At 36.6% G+C, this 14,884-nt stretch overlaps 2 protein-coding genes across 4 annotated transcripts; both read left to right on the top strand.

The window, feature by feature from the left end:
- The first annotated feature begins 79 nt into the window (after nt 1–79).
- LOC5519793 (cytosolic purine 5'-nucleotidase) lies at nt 80–14,562 on the top strand. Of its 3 annotated transcripts, none has more exons than XM_001639700.3 (26): nt 80–233; nt 2,557–2,675; nt 3,604–3,677; nt 3,866–3,942; nt 5,042–5,082; nt 5,161–5,200; nt 5,288–5,343; nt 5,978–6,017; nt 6,093–6,141; nt 6,241–6,298; nt 7,256–7,352; nt 7,654–7,707; nt 7,831–7,856; nt 8,011–8,071; nt 8,230–8,271; nt 8,346–8,421; nt 8,496–8,521; nt 8,605–8,671; nt 8,844–8,887; nt 8,987–9,054; nt 9,220–9,278; nt 9,513–9,564; nt 9,722–9,785; nt 10,301–10,358; nt 12,841–12,959; nt 13,652–14,562. In XM_001639700.3, the coding sequence occupies exons 2-26, from the start codon at nt 2,599–2,601 to the stop codon at nt 13,907–13,909; spliced, it is 1,683 nt and encodes a 560-aa protein (XP_001639750.1). In that variant the 5' UTR covers nt 80–233; nt 2,557–2,598; the 3' UTR covers nt 13,910–14,562. The 3 variants fall into 3 exon arrangements, with proteins under 3 accessions (XP_001639750.1, XP_032220722.1, XP_032220723.1); XM_032364831.2 differs by lacking the exon at nt 80–233 and adding an exon at nt 553–875; XM_032364832.2 differs by lacking the exon at nt 80–233 and adding an exon at nt 4,345–4,372 and having other exon boundaries at nt 2,607–2,675.
- On the top strand, nt 10,562–12,560 carry LOC116603514. Its single transcript, XM_032364833.2, has one exon. The coding sequence runs from the start codon at nt 11,017–11,019 to the stop codon at nt 11,893–11,895; it is 879 nt and encodes a 292-aa protein (XP_032220724.1). The 5' UTR covers nt 10,562–11,016; the 3' UTR covers nt 11,896–12,560.
- Nucleotides 14,563–14,884: the final 322 nt, after the last annotated feature.

Below are 14,884 nucleotides of genomic sequence, written 5' to 3'. Positions count from 1 at the left end.
ATTATATAAGAGCGCTAACGATTGGTTATAATAACTATTCACAATGAACTGACCTATCAAAATTAGTGAAAGATTTTGCTATTTTTAACGAATCCGCTGACACTTAACCAGGCTACTTATGCCGTACAGCAAAATTTAGCTCAGTTCCTAGCGTTAGAAAAGTATATTCTAAAGGTCATGATAGAAATGTGCAAGTGAGGGCAAGTTCAAGGGTAGAGGTCTCTTATTCGAAGGTAAGCTTCTCACTGTCTGCATTTATGAGAGCCTCCTTAAATAATTACTCGACTGGAATTTGAACGAGATCGGTCCTTTTTTTTCACTGTCGAAAACCCCTGAAAACTACGCTCAAAAACCCATCCAAAATGTCATCTTTAGCCAATTCAATGCTGTTTTGTCTGATATGATAGGTTTGGTATAGTTTAAGAGGTTGGGTAATAAATTAAATCTGATTTGACACAGATTTTAGACAACGTTTCTATGGAGAGGCTCGAGGATTTGATTGACATGCGCCATTTATCGCATCAATTATTCTTACCGCACAGCGGTTTCATTGGAAATTCAGGTCGCATCAGTTTACTTCCGATTCGTGTCGTATAGCTTCCTATCGGGCGTTATTTTACAGCAGAAATTAGCCATAAACAACCCCTAGAAAGCGCTCTGTTGTAATCAAACACATTCCGTTGTCCGCAGTTTAAAGGATTTGTACGCGATCGCGTGGATTTCAAGAAACAAAAAAGTGTTTGATTCCCCCTGACGTTTTTGTTTTCATTGAATATTTTAAATTTCGTAAACGTCTTGTCTTTGTGGAGGGTTTTCATTGATTCATACGTGTAATGGAGCCGATTTGTGAGAAAAACGGCTTCCACAGTGCTCAGGTAAGCCGAAAACATAATTTATGCATTTTAGTGCTACGGAAATAAGAAGTTATCTAAAGAGATCTAAACCGATTCTTTCGTTTCTCTTGTTTACTTCTCTCGTTCGATCGGAAGGTTGCGTTTCAACTCAAAGGCATTGGCCTTCTAGGTTTCATCTCACACTCTCTCCTGTTTAGCAGAATACCTCAAATGAGACGCAGTCTTTGAATTTTTAAGGATCTCAAGTTGTGGACCAGATTTCCTAATCGTCTCTAAATTTGGAAGAGATTTCAAAACTCTTGTGTAAATAGACAATCCTAGTAGCACAAGAAAAATGATTGGTGTCTAAAGGAAATGTTTGCTTCCAAGCTCCGAGTTTATAGTTGCTTGTATTTATGAATAGGGGAAGCTTTTATCTTGCTGTCTGAAAGATAAACCAATATTACTGTAAATCCGCAAAGCTTTATTATTATTTTCTTGTTTCTAACAATTTTTTTTGTGAAACCTAAATAATTGTATTACTCCTAAGTCGTCGTTGCATAACCGACCTAATAGGCCAAAGTAATTTCTCTTTTATAGTTATTTCACATTTGAAGGGTAATTCTAAACAAGCATCAAGTCCATACATAATTAAGATGTTCTGAATTGTGGGGAATACCAAACTTTTTGTGAAATAAAAACAATGACATTCAAACAATTTCCAGAGATATTTATACAGAGTAACTTCTACAAATCATGATTCCATACAACAGTCTGTCTGAGTGGTGGCACTTTGAAGGGTTTCTATTTCAAATCTCTATTTTACAACTTCACCATTGAGTCCATACCACTGCATACATGTCAAGGTTGGTTCAAAGGTCAATGTTATGTGCATGAAAAGATTTTCTCAGCAGCTGTATCTCATTATAACTAAAAGCTCTTAGAGGAACAATGTCATCAGTCTATTTTTGGACGCAAAGCCAAGATCTGAACACCACATTTATAATAAAAAAAAGTGAGCCAAAGGGTATATGAATTAAAACGTCTTATACAGTTGAAGCCAATTCCCACTATCACATTTAGCCTAATGTATATCAAACAGACATACAAAAAGTGAACCATAGGGTAAATGAATTAAACTTCTCACACACTTAGGGACAGACCACTAGAAAAGTGATGGGAGGGGTGAGCAATTTTTTGTCTGATTAAATTTTTTTGGAAGCCTCAAGATTGAAAAAAAATTATTAAAAAGCTTTGCGGTGGTAAAATTGGTCTACATGGATATTTTTCTCCTTGTTTGATTTTATTATTATTATTTATTATTATTATTTTTTTTTTGCTTTTCATCCATCCCCCATAACTTTTCTACTGTTCCTTACCTTAAAAGCCAATTCTGCATCACATTTAGCCTAATGTATATCAACAGACCAAAGGGTTTATTCAGGATAACATGAAAGGGGGTAGCATTGTATAAAATGTATGATTATTGATAAATTCATGATTACATAACCTCTTGAAAATCTTTAAAAAGGGAATTTGAAATAGAAGCAAGTTTTGGTAAAAAGAGAATCAAACATAACAAGCAAATACCACAAGGAAGAGAAAACTATTCTTTTTGCTTTTGTTAGAAGCCTGGATTGTTTAGGATGCCAAAGAGGCCTTACGTAGCATACCCTTGCCTTGAGTTTATTCCTTATGTTGCATTATTTGTCTTGTTTTCCAGGCGACTAGCACACCTACCAGACCAGTGGCTCTTCCAAGCAAAATGGCTTATCGTAACTATTCATTCGATAGATCAGACTCAGTGGATGCGAGAGGTTTCAAGAGAGAAACCTTTAAAAGGTAAATCCAAATATACAAACAACTCAATATCTGAGGAGTAAAAACAGTGCTATGTTCTCATTTACCTTATCAGCTTTTAGTGAACATTATATAAAATAACATTGCATGATAAAGCTCCATAGAAGTCCTTTTTATGAAAAACAAATTATAAGAATTAATTACAATTCAGTGTTTTTCCTTTTTTTAAGGTTTTGAATTTCTTTTCATTATAATGGCTTAAGTTTTCATGATTTCTTTTATTTACAAGTTATAATAATAGGGCTCAATATTTTGATATTTTCTTGTGGTATGAATAAAGAAATAGCTTGTTTCGTTATTTTGTTATAGTGTTTGACAAACATCTTTTATTTAAAAATGAATTATGGGTAATTTATCTTAAACATACTGTAATGAACAGTCATTGCCATACAAATGTCAGGGTAAGTGTTTCAGTCTTAAAAATGGCAAAAAAAACTTTATTGTAAAATTAGGGAATTCTCATTCTCTTTGAACTTTATGTTCCATTACTGTATGCTTTTTTAACTGTCTAGACGATTGTTGTCCTTGGAAATCTCCAGTTTCTTAAAAATAAGTATATCAGATAAATAGTGTTTTTATGGAAAAGGTCTACTAAATGTGAGACAGTTTTATATGCTTACAATACTCATACAAGATTTTGCCTATTTCCAATGGCAAAGAGATATTTTCTAACCAATATTTTGAATGGCAGCTTTTAGATTTCATAATTGGTCAGGTTAGCATTTGATCCACTAAAAACACAATTTCACAATCTTGTCTTTTCTGTCTAATATATGTACTTATGTCATATCAAGATCCATAGCAAACTAGAAACAAATGTATTTAAAGGGTTAAAAGATGAGGGGAATTCTTAGCTGTGATTATGCATATTTTTGTTTGCTTATTGTATAATTTTGGTATTATTTTCCAGGATATTTGTGAACAGGAGTTTGAGTATGGATAAAATCAAGTTTTTTGGGTTTGATATGGATTACACATTAGCAGGTATACACTCTCTTTTTTCCTTTTACAATATTCATTATTCATGTATTTATTCCATGTACATATTGTCATACCAAATGTGGTTAAACTAATGGAAATTTTGTAAATAGATGTATTCAGTCCTGCACATTTGAGAAACGCGAAAGCAATAATATATATTTTCTTGTTTTGTTGTTTGTTTTTCTGTACAGTATACAAGTCTCCAGTATATGAGGCTAAGGCATTTGATCTTGTTTGTGAGAGGCTGGTATCCATTGGCTATCCAAAGGTTGGTTTTTAAACAATACGAGAAAATAAATTATCATTTAATGGCATTCTAAATACTTTCTTTTTTAAAAGTGAAAGAATGACAATATTTTCTGTTGCCATCTTTTTCTGTAATTTCTTCTGTTATTGATAGTGAGTATTGGTCAATTTCTCCATGAGAAAGATAGAAGGGAAGAAGCAGTGGGGAAAGGAATAAATCTTTCATAAAATTATGTCTATAGTATTTTATACTTTTTGAACTATTTCAAGCAACCAAAATTTTATAAAAGTCAAAATAGTCAAGAATAGTATCCAAAAGAATCTATTCGTTGAGGCCATTCAAGTGTCAAATGGTTTTGGTACAAGCCCTTTAAGAACCATTATTTCTGTTGGCATACATGTTGATGCTGTATTATACCTCTAGGCCAGCAGTAACATGCTGTGACCAACAGGTAAGGTAAAGTATGAATCAGGGTAGCAACCACTGCATTCAAAAACAAGTTTTATGGTGTAATCCACAGCATCTCTACTGTACCCACCTCATATCTGTATGTTATATCAATATTTCTAATGTTTTGTTACTCTGCCAGTTAGTCTCCCAAAGGTAATGTATCTATGTGTCCCTTGAGTGTGTCTGTTTGCTTTTATCCTCTTGTGTCAGTCTACTCTATCTATATCTTTCAAACCTATCCGCCTTCTTTACTAGTCTCTGCCTACATATGCATTTGTCCAGGATAGAATTCCACTTTTAGGGTAGTTTCAAGTCAGCCAATGTTGCCACAAAGCACCAGAACGTGTGTGTGGTAGGCTGAACTTTTTAAAAACCAAGAATGGGATACAAGATGTAACAACGGCCAAAACCAGAGGGAATTACATTGTTATTATCTAATAGTAGTACACAACAAATGAAAAGGTTTCTTCTTTGGCTTTTCTTCGACCTTATCAACTGTTGTGAGCCTTCCCGCGCCCCTAATGATATAGACTCTCCATTTTGTTCTGCTTTTTTACGCGTCTTTTCCTTTTGACTTCTGTGTACTGTATTTATTTTCCAATCAATTTATTCAGTTGATTGCATTTGTGATCAATTTGTATTTCATTCCTCCTATTTTTTTGTCTTGCAGGACCTTTTGTCATTCCAATATGACCCAATTTTCCCAGTCAGGTAAGTTTAATATTGTGCTATGAGTGGTTAGCAAATCATAAATGTTACTTAATCTTCATTTTCTCTTTTGTTTTGTAGGGGCCTATTTTTTGACTGCGAACTTGGAAATTTACTCAAGGTAAGAGTTTTTAAACAGTCTTCATGTCATTCATTTAGTTATTTTGGTGAGACTTTAAAATGTTTATGTTGTTGTTTTTCTTAACAGGTGGACACATATGGGAATATCCTTAGTTGTGTACATGGCTTTGATTTTCTTCCAAAGTGAGTTGATTTTATCTAAAAAAAAACTAGGAATGATTATCCTCACTCACCATATCTTTTGTTGTTGTTTTTTTAAGATGCTTTGTTTTGTCATTTCTCCTATGGTTTGTCTTAAACTGGGAGTCTTACAATCTCAAACATTTTTGTGTGCAATAGCAAATAAGCAGAATCGAGTCATACCTGTCAACCTCCAAAAATCTAAAGGCTTGAGATTTTTTTAGGGGGGAAGGGGTGGGGTATATTCATTTTGGGGGGAGGGGTGGGTATAACCTTGCAGGCATTTGCCATATAGAAAAATCTAGCAAAAAAATCAACTAATAGATCTCACAAGGGTGTTAGATAAATCGCGCTACACAGGGGGAGTATTGTTTAGAAAATAGACAATAATAATAATTTTTCGGAAGCGATAAAAATCGCTATAAAGTGGGAGATTTGGTGCTCAACAGGGGAGAGCGGGAGAAGTGGTTCAAAATCTTGAGACTCCTGTGTGGTGCGCATTATACATGATTACTGCATGCTAATGCGGGAGAGTTGACAGGTATGTTGAGTACTAGGCACCCCTCCCCCCCCCACCTGTTGTCATAAATTTGGCATGTACTACATATTGACACACTTGTTCTTTTTGTATTTTCAGCCTGGAAGTTAGAGAGCTGTATCCTAACAAATTTGTCCAGGTAATTAAGAATAAATCCTGCAATCTTCATTAATCTTTTTATTGTATGTCAATAAAACTGGTCTCACATCAACAGGCCGATAGCTCACGCTACTTCATTTTAAATACACTTTTCAACTTACCAGGTGAGTAGAAAAAAAACAAAATGCATTTTGTTTATAACTTGTTGATTTCATCCTTGCATATGTAATAAAAACTAAACATTTTTTTTTTTTGCTCACCAGAAACCTATCTGCTAGCATGCTTAGTAGACTTCTTTGATAACCACCCAGACTTTAAGAGGTAGGGATATGGAACTTCAGCATCTTATACTAATCTTCTTAACCCCACACATGTGCAACAAATCTAAGTAAATATCCTCTTATTTCCTTTAAGCCATTGCCATAACCCCCACTAATAGTGAATGCCAATTGTATTGCCTGTCTTGAAAAGTAAACTGTGAGGTTTTTAAATGATGATGTGGCATTTCACTAAGCTTTATGCCAAGAACTTACCAATGGTAATAGAAGTGTATTATATCTGAAAAAGTTTTCTATTCAACAAAGTGATTAGCCCGAGTATCAGGCGATTTTATTTTTCAAAAGTCGGAGAGGAAAAATAAAACTAGGACTGACACAAATACTAGATGTGATGCCTGCCACCCCCTTACAGGCCGCTGTCAAAATGTGTCGACTGTCAATTGCCCCACTTAAATGACTCGCTTGGTTGCACAATCAAATGCCCAAATCAAATTATAAACAGTATTTATGTAGAGCAAAATTACAGTGGCGTTATATGCAAGGGTAATAATTTTGGAACAATGAACCCTGCTGAGGTAACTATGTAAAATGATTTGAATGCTTTGAAGGTACCGTAGAAGAAAAAGCAAAAGTAGTTTACAACATAAGAGATTTACAGATTGCAGATCCACACACATCACCAAATTACTACTGGATATTCACATCACTAATTTACTAAACAGGTTTTTTGTCAACATAGAAAAAGCTCTGCTTGAACACAAATTTCATTATTTGATAAGCCCACTTGATCAACTCACGGGAAGTACCGCAAACAATCCCAATAATTATTTGCTCTCACAGACAAATTACTTGAATATTCAGTGCTCGGTCTACAGTATCTAAGAATTGATAACAGGCAGATTGTTATTTATGTTTTACTTTTACCTCATTGATGCCCTACCATCACTTCATGTATAACTAATTCATATATACTATGCCTCTCTCTCTCACTTGTGTATAGGATAAAAGGTGGGGTAGAGAGCAACGATCATGTCATGCTTACATACCAGAGCATACACCAAGATGTCAGAGCAGCTGTTGACTGGGTCCACATCAAGGTATTTTCCTCAAATACAGTCTACACAAGCCAGGGGTAGATACAGGGGTGAGGGCATCCTCTCCCCTTTTGGAGTTTGGATAGAATAATATAAAGGGTATGATGAAAAGGATAGAATAATATAAAGGGTATGATGAAAAGGATAGAATAATAATTTAAGTCTCATACTAATATTTACTCACACTTTTTAATCCAACCCCTTTATATACTCTGGATATGTTTCTGTAAGGGCAGGGTTTTTCATGATCTTAAGCACCTAGTGTTGTTGACTTTTTTCTTTACATATTTATTTCTATCTTCAGGGAACCTTGAAACAACATACAGTCGAGAATCTAGACACATATGTTATCAAAGACGTAAGTTATAATGATAGATGGATGTGAAGATGATGTTAAAAAAATAGATAAGTATGAAAGAATCAACTTTGTGCATTTTATCCAAACAAGATACTAAAGTTCTCTTACTGATTTATTTTGTAGCCACATCTGCCCAAGCTACTAGATAGGTATATCTTATGGCTATCATGCTATGTATATAGCCTTACTTATTTCCTTTATCTTTTTATGTTTGCCAAGGAATCTGTTTACTCTAAACAATAGCCCCACTATACAACCTAGCTGGCCGCCATTACTAAAAGTATTGTGTTTTATCTTCATTAGATTACGTCAATGCAGGCGGAAGACATTCATCTTGACTAACAGTGGCTACTCATACACAGCTGTATGTTACATTCATCTCAGTAGTTTTTTTTAGTTTTTTTTTTTTTTAGCTTTTTTATGCAGAACGTTTCTTTAGCTGGTTAAAGCTCTGCACATAAAGGAAAAAATTGTCAATGAAACCAAGGGTTTTGATGTTTTTATTTTTGTTTTTGTTTACAGAAAATCATGTCATACCTTTTAGACTCTGCAGATAGAGATGAGGTATGTCAACTTTAGTAATTTACATTATACAAAGACAATAGCTTCCTCACTCACAATTTAATATCATTTCTCAGGCACACAAGCGTTCATGGACGTCATACTTTGACTTTGTTGTTGTAGATGCTAGAAAACCACTCTTCTTTGGAGAAGGTATTTTCCAGAAAATTGAAGCCAGTTAAGGCTGTCATTTTTAGTTTTTAACAAACCCTTCTTTTTTTTTCTAGGAACTGCTCTTAGGCAGGTTGATGTGGTAAGTACAAGGAATACATATTTAGATATTCAATTTTTAATAAGTGTGTCTCTAATTTGATATTCTTGGACCTATTTTTCCAGGAAACTGGTACATTAAGCATAGGTAGATATGCCGGTGCTCTGAAGAAAGGACATATTTACTCTGGAGGTGGGTGAAAATACAGTACACTATCCGGGCTAATAGGCAGGAGTTGCTTAGGAGGGGTGCGCAGTCATACATCACACGTGCTACAAGTATAATATCTAACCATTCTTCAATAGGAAATTACCTGGTATCCAACTATTACTACACAGCTTTCAATATTGTTTTACATTTTCAGGATCGTCTGAAGTATTCTGTAAGCTTATAGGTGCACAAGGAAAGGTGAGGTGCACGTTGGAGTTGGTTGGGTTATATTTATAATAATGATGTGATGTGGAGGTGAATTATTTACTTACGTTGTACTTCTTGTGTCATATCAAGGATGTGCTTTATGTTGGGGACCATATATTTGGAGATATATTGAAGTCTAAGAAACAGCAGGGATGGAGGTATGTCTTAAATAATGCACTGCTTTCTCAGATATTATACTGCTTTTGGAATGATTCCTTTTAGTTTTGACCCCTTTCAAAAGGAGTGAGCTTCTCGAAGCTAGGCATGGTTAGGGCGTTTTCTGAACTTGGAACGAAAAAGCTTGACCGTTAATTATTTCTCAGGACCTACCTTGTAATACCAGAACTTACCCAGGAACTGGAAGTGTGGCAGTCGAGACAAGGTATGATAATATCTCATGGCTCATGCCCTCACTATCCTCGTATCCCCTGTAAATCAAAAGAGTAGCAGGGTCGTAGAGAGCCACCCCCCTGTATTTTTAGCTGTTAAAAGGGGGGGCGGGCCCCCTGGGCCACCCCCTCTGGCTACCCCCTGAAACTACAACCCTGTGTAGTAAAGCGACCTTTCGACAATTGATTTTTCGAATGGCTCTTTTTTTGTTGTTGTTGTTTTGTAGACGTCTTTTCCAAGTTGCGAGACTTAGACATCGCCCTAGCGGAGACTTACAAGTAAGTACAAGTAACTCCGTGATGGTGCTCATTGCAGACAACCAAATGACTACAGAAGATAAAGATCAAGTTTTTTTTTTCTATTTAAAGTGTGCCTTTTGAAAAGGCGTGGTCCCTTATCGTAATTATCCGTGACTTATGTGTCCCTTCCCTTTAGGAATTTGGATTCGGCGACTACTGAGCAGCCCAACAACATCAGTCAGATCAAAAGATCCATTAAGGTACCTTCTAATGGCTCTCAGGGTAGTTATTATTGATAACACTACAGAGGTAGAAAAATAAATCCAAAGAAAGAACGGAATCAGCAAACTTCGGTCAAACATGTTTTTGTACACACTACATGATTATTGATAACGCTAGAAATGTAGAAAAGAAAGAGGCGAGTCAGTAAAGGTCGGTGCAGCGTGTATTTGCACGCAGACACACACACAAAAAAAACACCCTCGCCCCATTCGCTTTTTGGGCAAAGGTGACCTGTTATAGTCATCACAATAAGCCCTTTGCTACAAAAATGTACAATTCCTGTTCTGTTCAACGCACAAGGGCGTTTATTCAATTCTGCCATGTTTAGTGTTTGAAAGTCGACTTGTTTTGTACGTTTGACATGTAATGGCGCCATGGCACCACTTGGCTAGCGACATTTTGTCATTGTTATCATTTCAAATGTCTGGCTAGCAGCGACGTGACATTCGCTTGCTTCCTCTACAAGTGTCAGTTTGTGTTTTGTCGTCGGTAGGATGCGACGCAGACGATGGAGATATGCTACGGGCAGATGGGAAGTCTGCTAAGAAGCGGTAAGATTTCATTTAGTTTGTTACAGGCTGTATGATGCCGCGAACAAAATCACACACACGATCCCGCGAATATACCCGTATAATAATAATAATAATAATAATAATAATAATAATAATAATAATAATAATAATAATAATAATAATAATAATAATAATAATAATAATAATAATAATAATAATAATAATAATAATAATAATAATAATAATAATAATAATAATAAAAACCTAGAAATAACCCGTTAACGACCCAAACAAACACGCGAAAAAGAGTAGCCTACGTGTTGCTGCTCGCAAATTTCGCGAGTCTGCTACACGTAGGCTAGAGAGAGAGACGCACGATCCCATGAGAATAAAACCCGATTCCGTTCAATCCCCCTCGAAATTACTCTCGAATCCAAACGATTATATGGCGTTAGAAAAGAAATTACCATATCCTTATCCAGAGGGATACGTCGGTGCGGTCTTGCTGTGGTATCCCATAATGCATAGTAATTTTGACCGAGAGAAGACTAGGTCGAAACGAAGGCCACCATTTTGGTTTCATTCGAGAGGTGACTAAGTGCGGTTCAAAAATCTTGTATATTTGGCCTTTGAGGACAGAAAACCTATATATTTTCTTGATTAAGCATAGGTGAAGCGATAGCATAAGCAACTGGCAATGTTTGGGATATTGTTGCGGCGATTTTCTCCCGTTGTTCGCCGTGCCTCGGTGCGAGGTGAGAAAGCTTACTCGAAGAAAACCAACCTAGAGATACTGCTGCCAAAACTAAAACTCGGAAGACACCAGAGCTTTCGGAATGTTAAACGAAGTGGACAATATCTAGAGGTGCTGAAGAATAACCACGAGGAATTGGATACGGTTCACGTCAGAATAAGGCAGCCACAAGTCCTATTCCTCCGAATCGAACTGCTTCTGCAAAGAATTCGCTATTTGGAGCCGTTAGGTCTGACTCCAAGACAGAAGCGAAAGCTAGTAGAGAAAAGTCCGCCTACAATGGTACTTGATTTTGATCCAGAAGTGAACGAAGGCGGGCAAGTCAGCTACATAAGAGGGGTCGTTCGACAGGATACTGACATAGTTCACATTCTCCATCCATGCCCACTGATGGTGGTGATGAGGGCATTTGACTTGAAGAACCAGGTGTCTCTAATTCAAGCACAGCTTGGTATGGCTCAGCAGACAGCACTGAGGCTTCTACTAAACATGCCTTGCTTTCTATTGCATGGCAGAGAGAAGATGTCAGAGAGGTTCCAGTCTATTCACAAGTTTTCATTACCTGTTGGATTCAGTTTGGATTATCACACTGCGGAGCTCCACCCCCCTGTGTATAACCACAGACTTGGAGTGAATAGGAGGGTGTTTACTACTGGCGCTAGTGATGAACTTGTAAACAGTATACCTACACTTACCCTAAGTGATGTATTAGACTATTCATACCCAGAACACAATGGGAAAGGCAAGCCTGAAGACCTGGTCGAGTTTCTTGCACATGCAGAACGTAGAGAACTTAGGCCTAGATACAATAAAGTTATGTAAACAAACAACATTACTTATGCATTGTATACAAAACTTCATAGTGCTTTAAAGTGCTACCTGAATAAGAAACTATTCAGCAAAATATTGAAATATCTGGCTTATTACATTTGGCATTACAGAATGCTTGCCAAATATATGACTTCAAAATAACTTTTAACAGCTTTCTGGATTTTGGTGGAGAAAAAAGCCTGCATACTCAAAATATGAAAGGGCAATACAGAAAAATAGAGCCAGCAAAGACCAGAAAACAGCCGGCAGCTGGCTGCTATTTTGAACCCTGGACTTTAAATATCCTAAAAAGAAAGCAAAGCTGTCTAAGGAGATGCTTATGTTTATTAATAAAAGTAGTGTATGCATCATTTAATTGATGGGATGTTTTATAAAATCGGTAAAGATGTTGATCCAAACATCATGAATGTGCTGTTATTTTTTCTATACCCTGTGGATGACATATTTGGGGAGAATTCGTCCCACACCCATGCATATAACTCCAAAACCCTGCTTTATGCTTTTTGGTTGAAAGCGGGTATTTGTACCAAGTCACCTGGGGTTGGTGGATAAAAAAAGGGGGGAGGGGGGGTTGTTAGTGGAGAGATGATCTAAAGGGGAGAAAAATGTGGAACATACATGATGGTGTGGAATGGCAAGAATAGGGATGACAAAAACAAATATATAGAGTAAAAAAATGTAAAGGTGGGATATTTTGTAACAGGCCTACCAAAGCTGCATTGAAAGGCATTGATTTTGTCAGAAGGCATCCTCATTCTAACAGTTGATAACTTTAATATCTAAGCAAGGTTTGGGATATTGGGAGTTCAAGTTATCAAGTGTAAGAATACATAAAGAAACTGGGAAACATAAATTACTAAGTTATTTCATTTTTATTTCCTTTTTTTTACATTCCTCAACACTGCTGATCCTGGCAAATATTTATTTCCTGTGCAGGTTCTCGGCAGACATTCTTTGCTAGTCAGGCCATGAGATATGCCGACTTGTATGCATCATCCTGCGTGAATCTTCTACATTATCCTTTTGGCTATCTTTTCAGAGCTCCAGCCCAGCTGGTAAGTGGTTTATATAAATCCTTAAACATTCATGTAACAATACTCAAGAGTGCAGGGTTTTTTTCTGTCTAACTGTTTCACTTACAATGCCCTGGGTACCTCTTTTAATTGGTACTTTGTTATAAATAGTAAAAAAATGCTTAAAAAAGATCGAAACTTCAACCCATTGTTTGTTATTTTAAAGGTGGTGGTGGTGGTGGGAGGGGGAGGGGGGTGTAAAAAGTTTACTTTAAGGGCTTGAATATAAAGACATGATGGGAGGTATGTTCTGGGGGGTTCTAGGTATGCATTGCTCTACTTTCAGGGGAAATCTAGATTCACCACAGTGAATGGTTATTTCCCTGTTTGTACCACACCCAGAGTACCTAGTTTATTCGGCTTCCCTGTACTACCGCTTGTCATACTTATAGACCCTGTTCTCAGGTAAAGCAAGATAACCTTTGGATTCCCTTCACTCCACTAGTCATACTCATAGACCCTGTTCTCAGGTACAGCACGAGAACCTTTAGATTCCCTGCACTCCACTAGTCATACTTATAGACCCTGTTCTCAGGTACAGCACGAGAACCTTTAGATTCCCTGCACTCCACTAGTCACACTTATAGACCCTGTTCTCAGGTACAGCACGAGAACCTTTAGATTCCCTGCACTCCACTAGTCATACTTATAGACCCTGTTCTCTCTCTGTACAGATGCCTCACGAGTCCACTGTGGAGCACACAGGCGAGCTATTCGAGCCGACACCAAGTAGCGCCATGGCCCCACGAGGATTCTCCTTCTCAGAGGAATTGACGAGCCCTGTAAAGAGTGTGGCATCGAGCTCATCCATCGCAAGTAGCGGCTCTTCCGTGTTCCGTAATAACAGCATCACTTCCAACCGCGTCATGTACGCACACTCGGACGAGGAGCTCGAGGAGGAGCTTGAAGGAACCGAGCCTCAAATTGATTGACAACGTACTTATATGGGAGAAGAGACGAACCAATCAAAGTAGCCATGGAAACTGGAGCCCATTTTAGTGTCCAATGAAAGTCTTGTAATAATATTTCGTCAGATTCGGTATTGATGTTTTGGTGCGGGATAAGGTTCTCTATCAGTGGTTCGTTTTTAGATCAGGCCCATGGTTGAAATCCATTGTGTTTATTTGTCATTGTTCACATTTTCACCAGAATAATACGCTATTTAACGCTTTTTTCAGGTACCCGACGTTTCGGTTTTCAGGGTTTTAGATTGTTGGCTATTTGTTTAGAAAAAAAAATGTTCGTTTTATTCATTGTATTACAAATGATAATCCCTCTTTATATCATGCAGGTAAAACAATAATTATGTCTATCTTACCAATGAAGAACATTCATTCTTTTAAATTAAAGTAATATTTATCTATCAATTTATATAAGTGTTAACCAGTTCAAATATGTTTTTCTTCTATTGTTTTATTTGTTTTATTGCATATTGGGGTACTAGAGCAGTCTAATACAGTATTTTGATAAACGCACAAATTGTCTATTAAAATATATTTTGCATAGAAATACAGAAATTCGTATATCGAATAATATGAATATACCTAATTTCTTAACTTAATATTAATAAACTAATACAATTATGTCTCTTGAAGTTTCTAAATGCAGGATTTTAAGTGTAAAGTCACATCTAGTATTGCTGTCGCCTCGCTCGGCTGGCCACAGGCTTGTTAAAGCCGCATTGTCACCAGTTTACTTCCGGAGGTCCGACGGAAACCTCAACCGTTAAAAGACAAAATAATCTATTCGAATCCGAAATATTTAACAAGCCATCCGTTCTAAATTAGCAGTCACATCCTCGAAGAAATTTCCAATAGACACACTGCTTTCTATATTTTGAAATAATTTTTTTAGTTTTCCGTTAGGAATATTATCATTCATGTGGTTTTATATGCTCCTTACTTTCC

This window comes from Nematostella vectensis, chromosome 6 (genome assembly GCF_932526225.1).
Source record: "Nematostella vectensis chromosome 6, jaNemVect1.1, whole genome shotgun sequence".
Taxonomy (NCBI): Eukaryota; Metazoa; Cnidaria; class Anthozoa; order Actiniaria; family Edwardsiidae; genus Nematostella; species Nematostella vectensis.
Note: the sequence above shows the minus strand (reverse complement) of the source record. Positions and strands in the feature narration are given on the sequence as shown.

Coding starts and splice junctions, on each gene's coding strand:
- LOC5519793 (XM_032364831.2), top strand. CDS start 834: ATGGAGCCGATTTGTGAGAAAAACGGCTTCCACAGTGCTCAG. Junction 6,142..6,240: donor TACACTTTTCAACTTACCAG/GTGAGTAGAAAA, acceptor TTTGCTCACCAG/AAACCTATCTGCTAGCATGC. Junction 6,299..7,255: donor AACCACCCAGACTTTAAGAG/GTAGGGATATGG, acceptor ACTTGTGTATAG/GATAAAAGGTGGGGTAGAGA.
- LOC116603514 (XM_032364833.2), top strand. CDS start 11,017: ATGTTTGGGATATTGTTGCGGCGATTTTCTCCCGTTGTTCGCCGTGCC.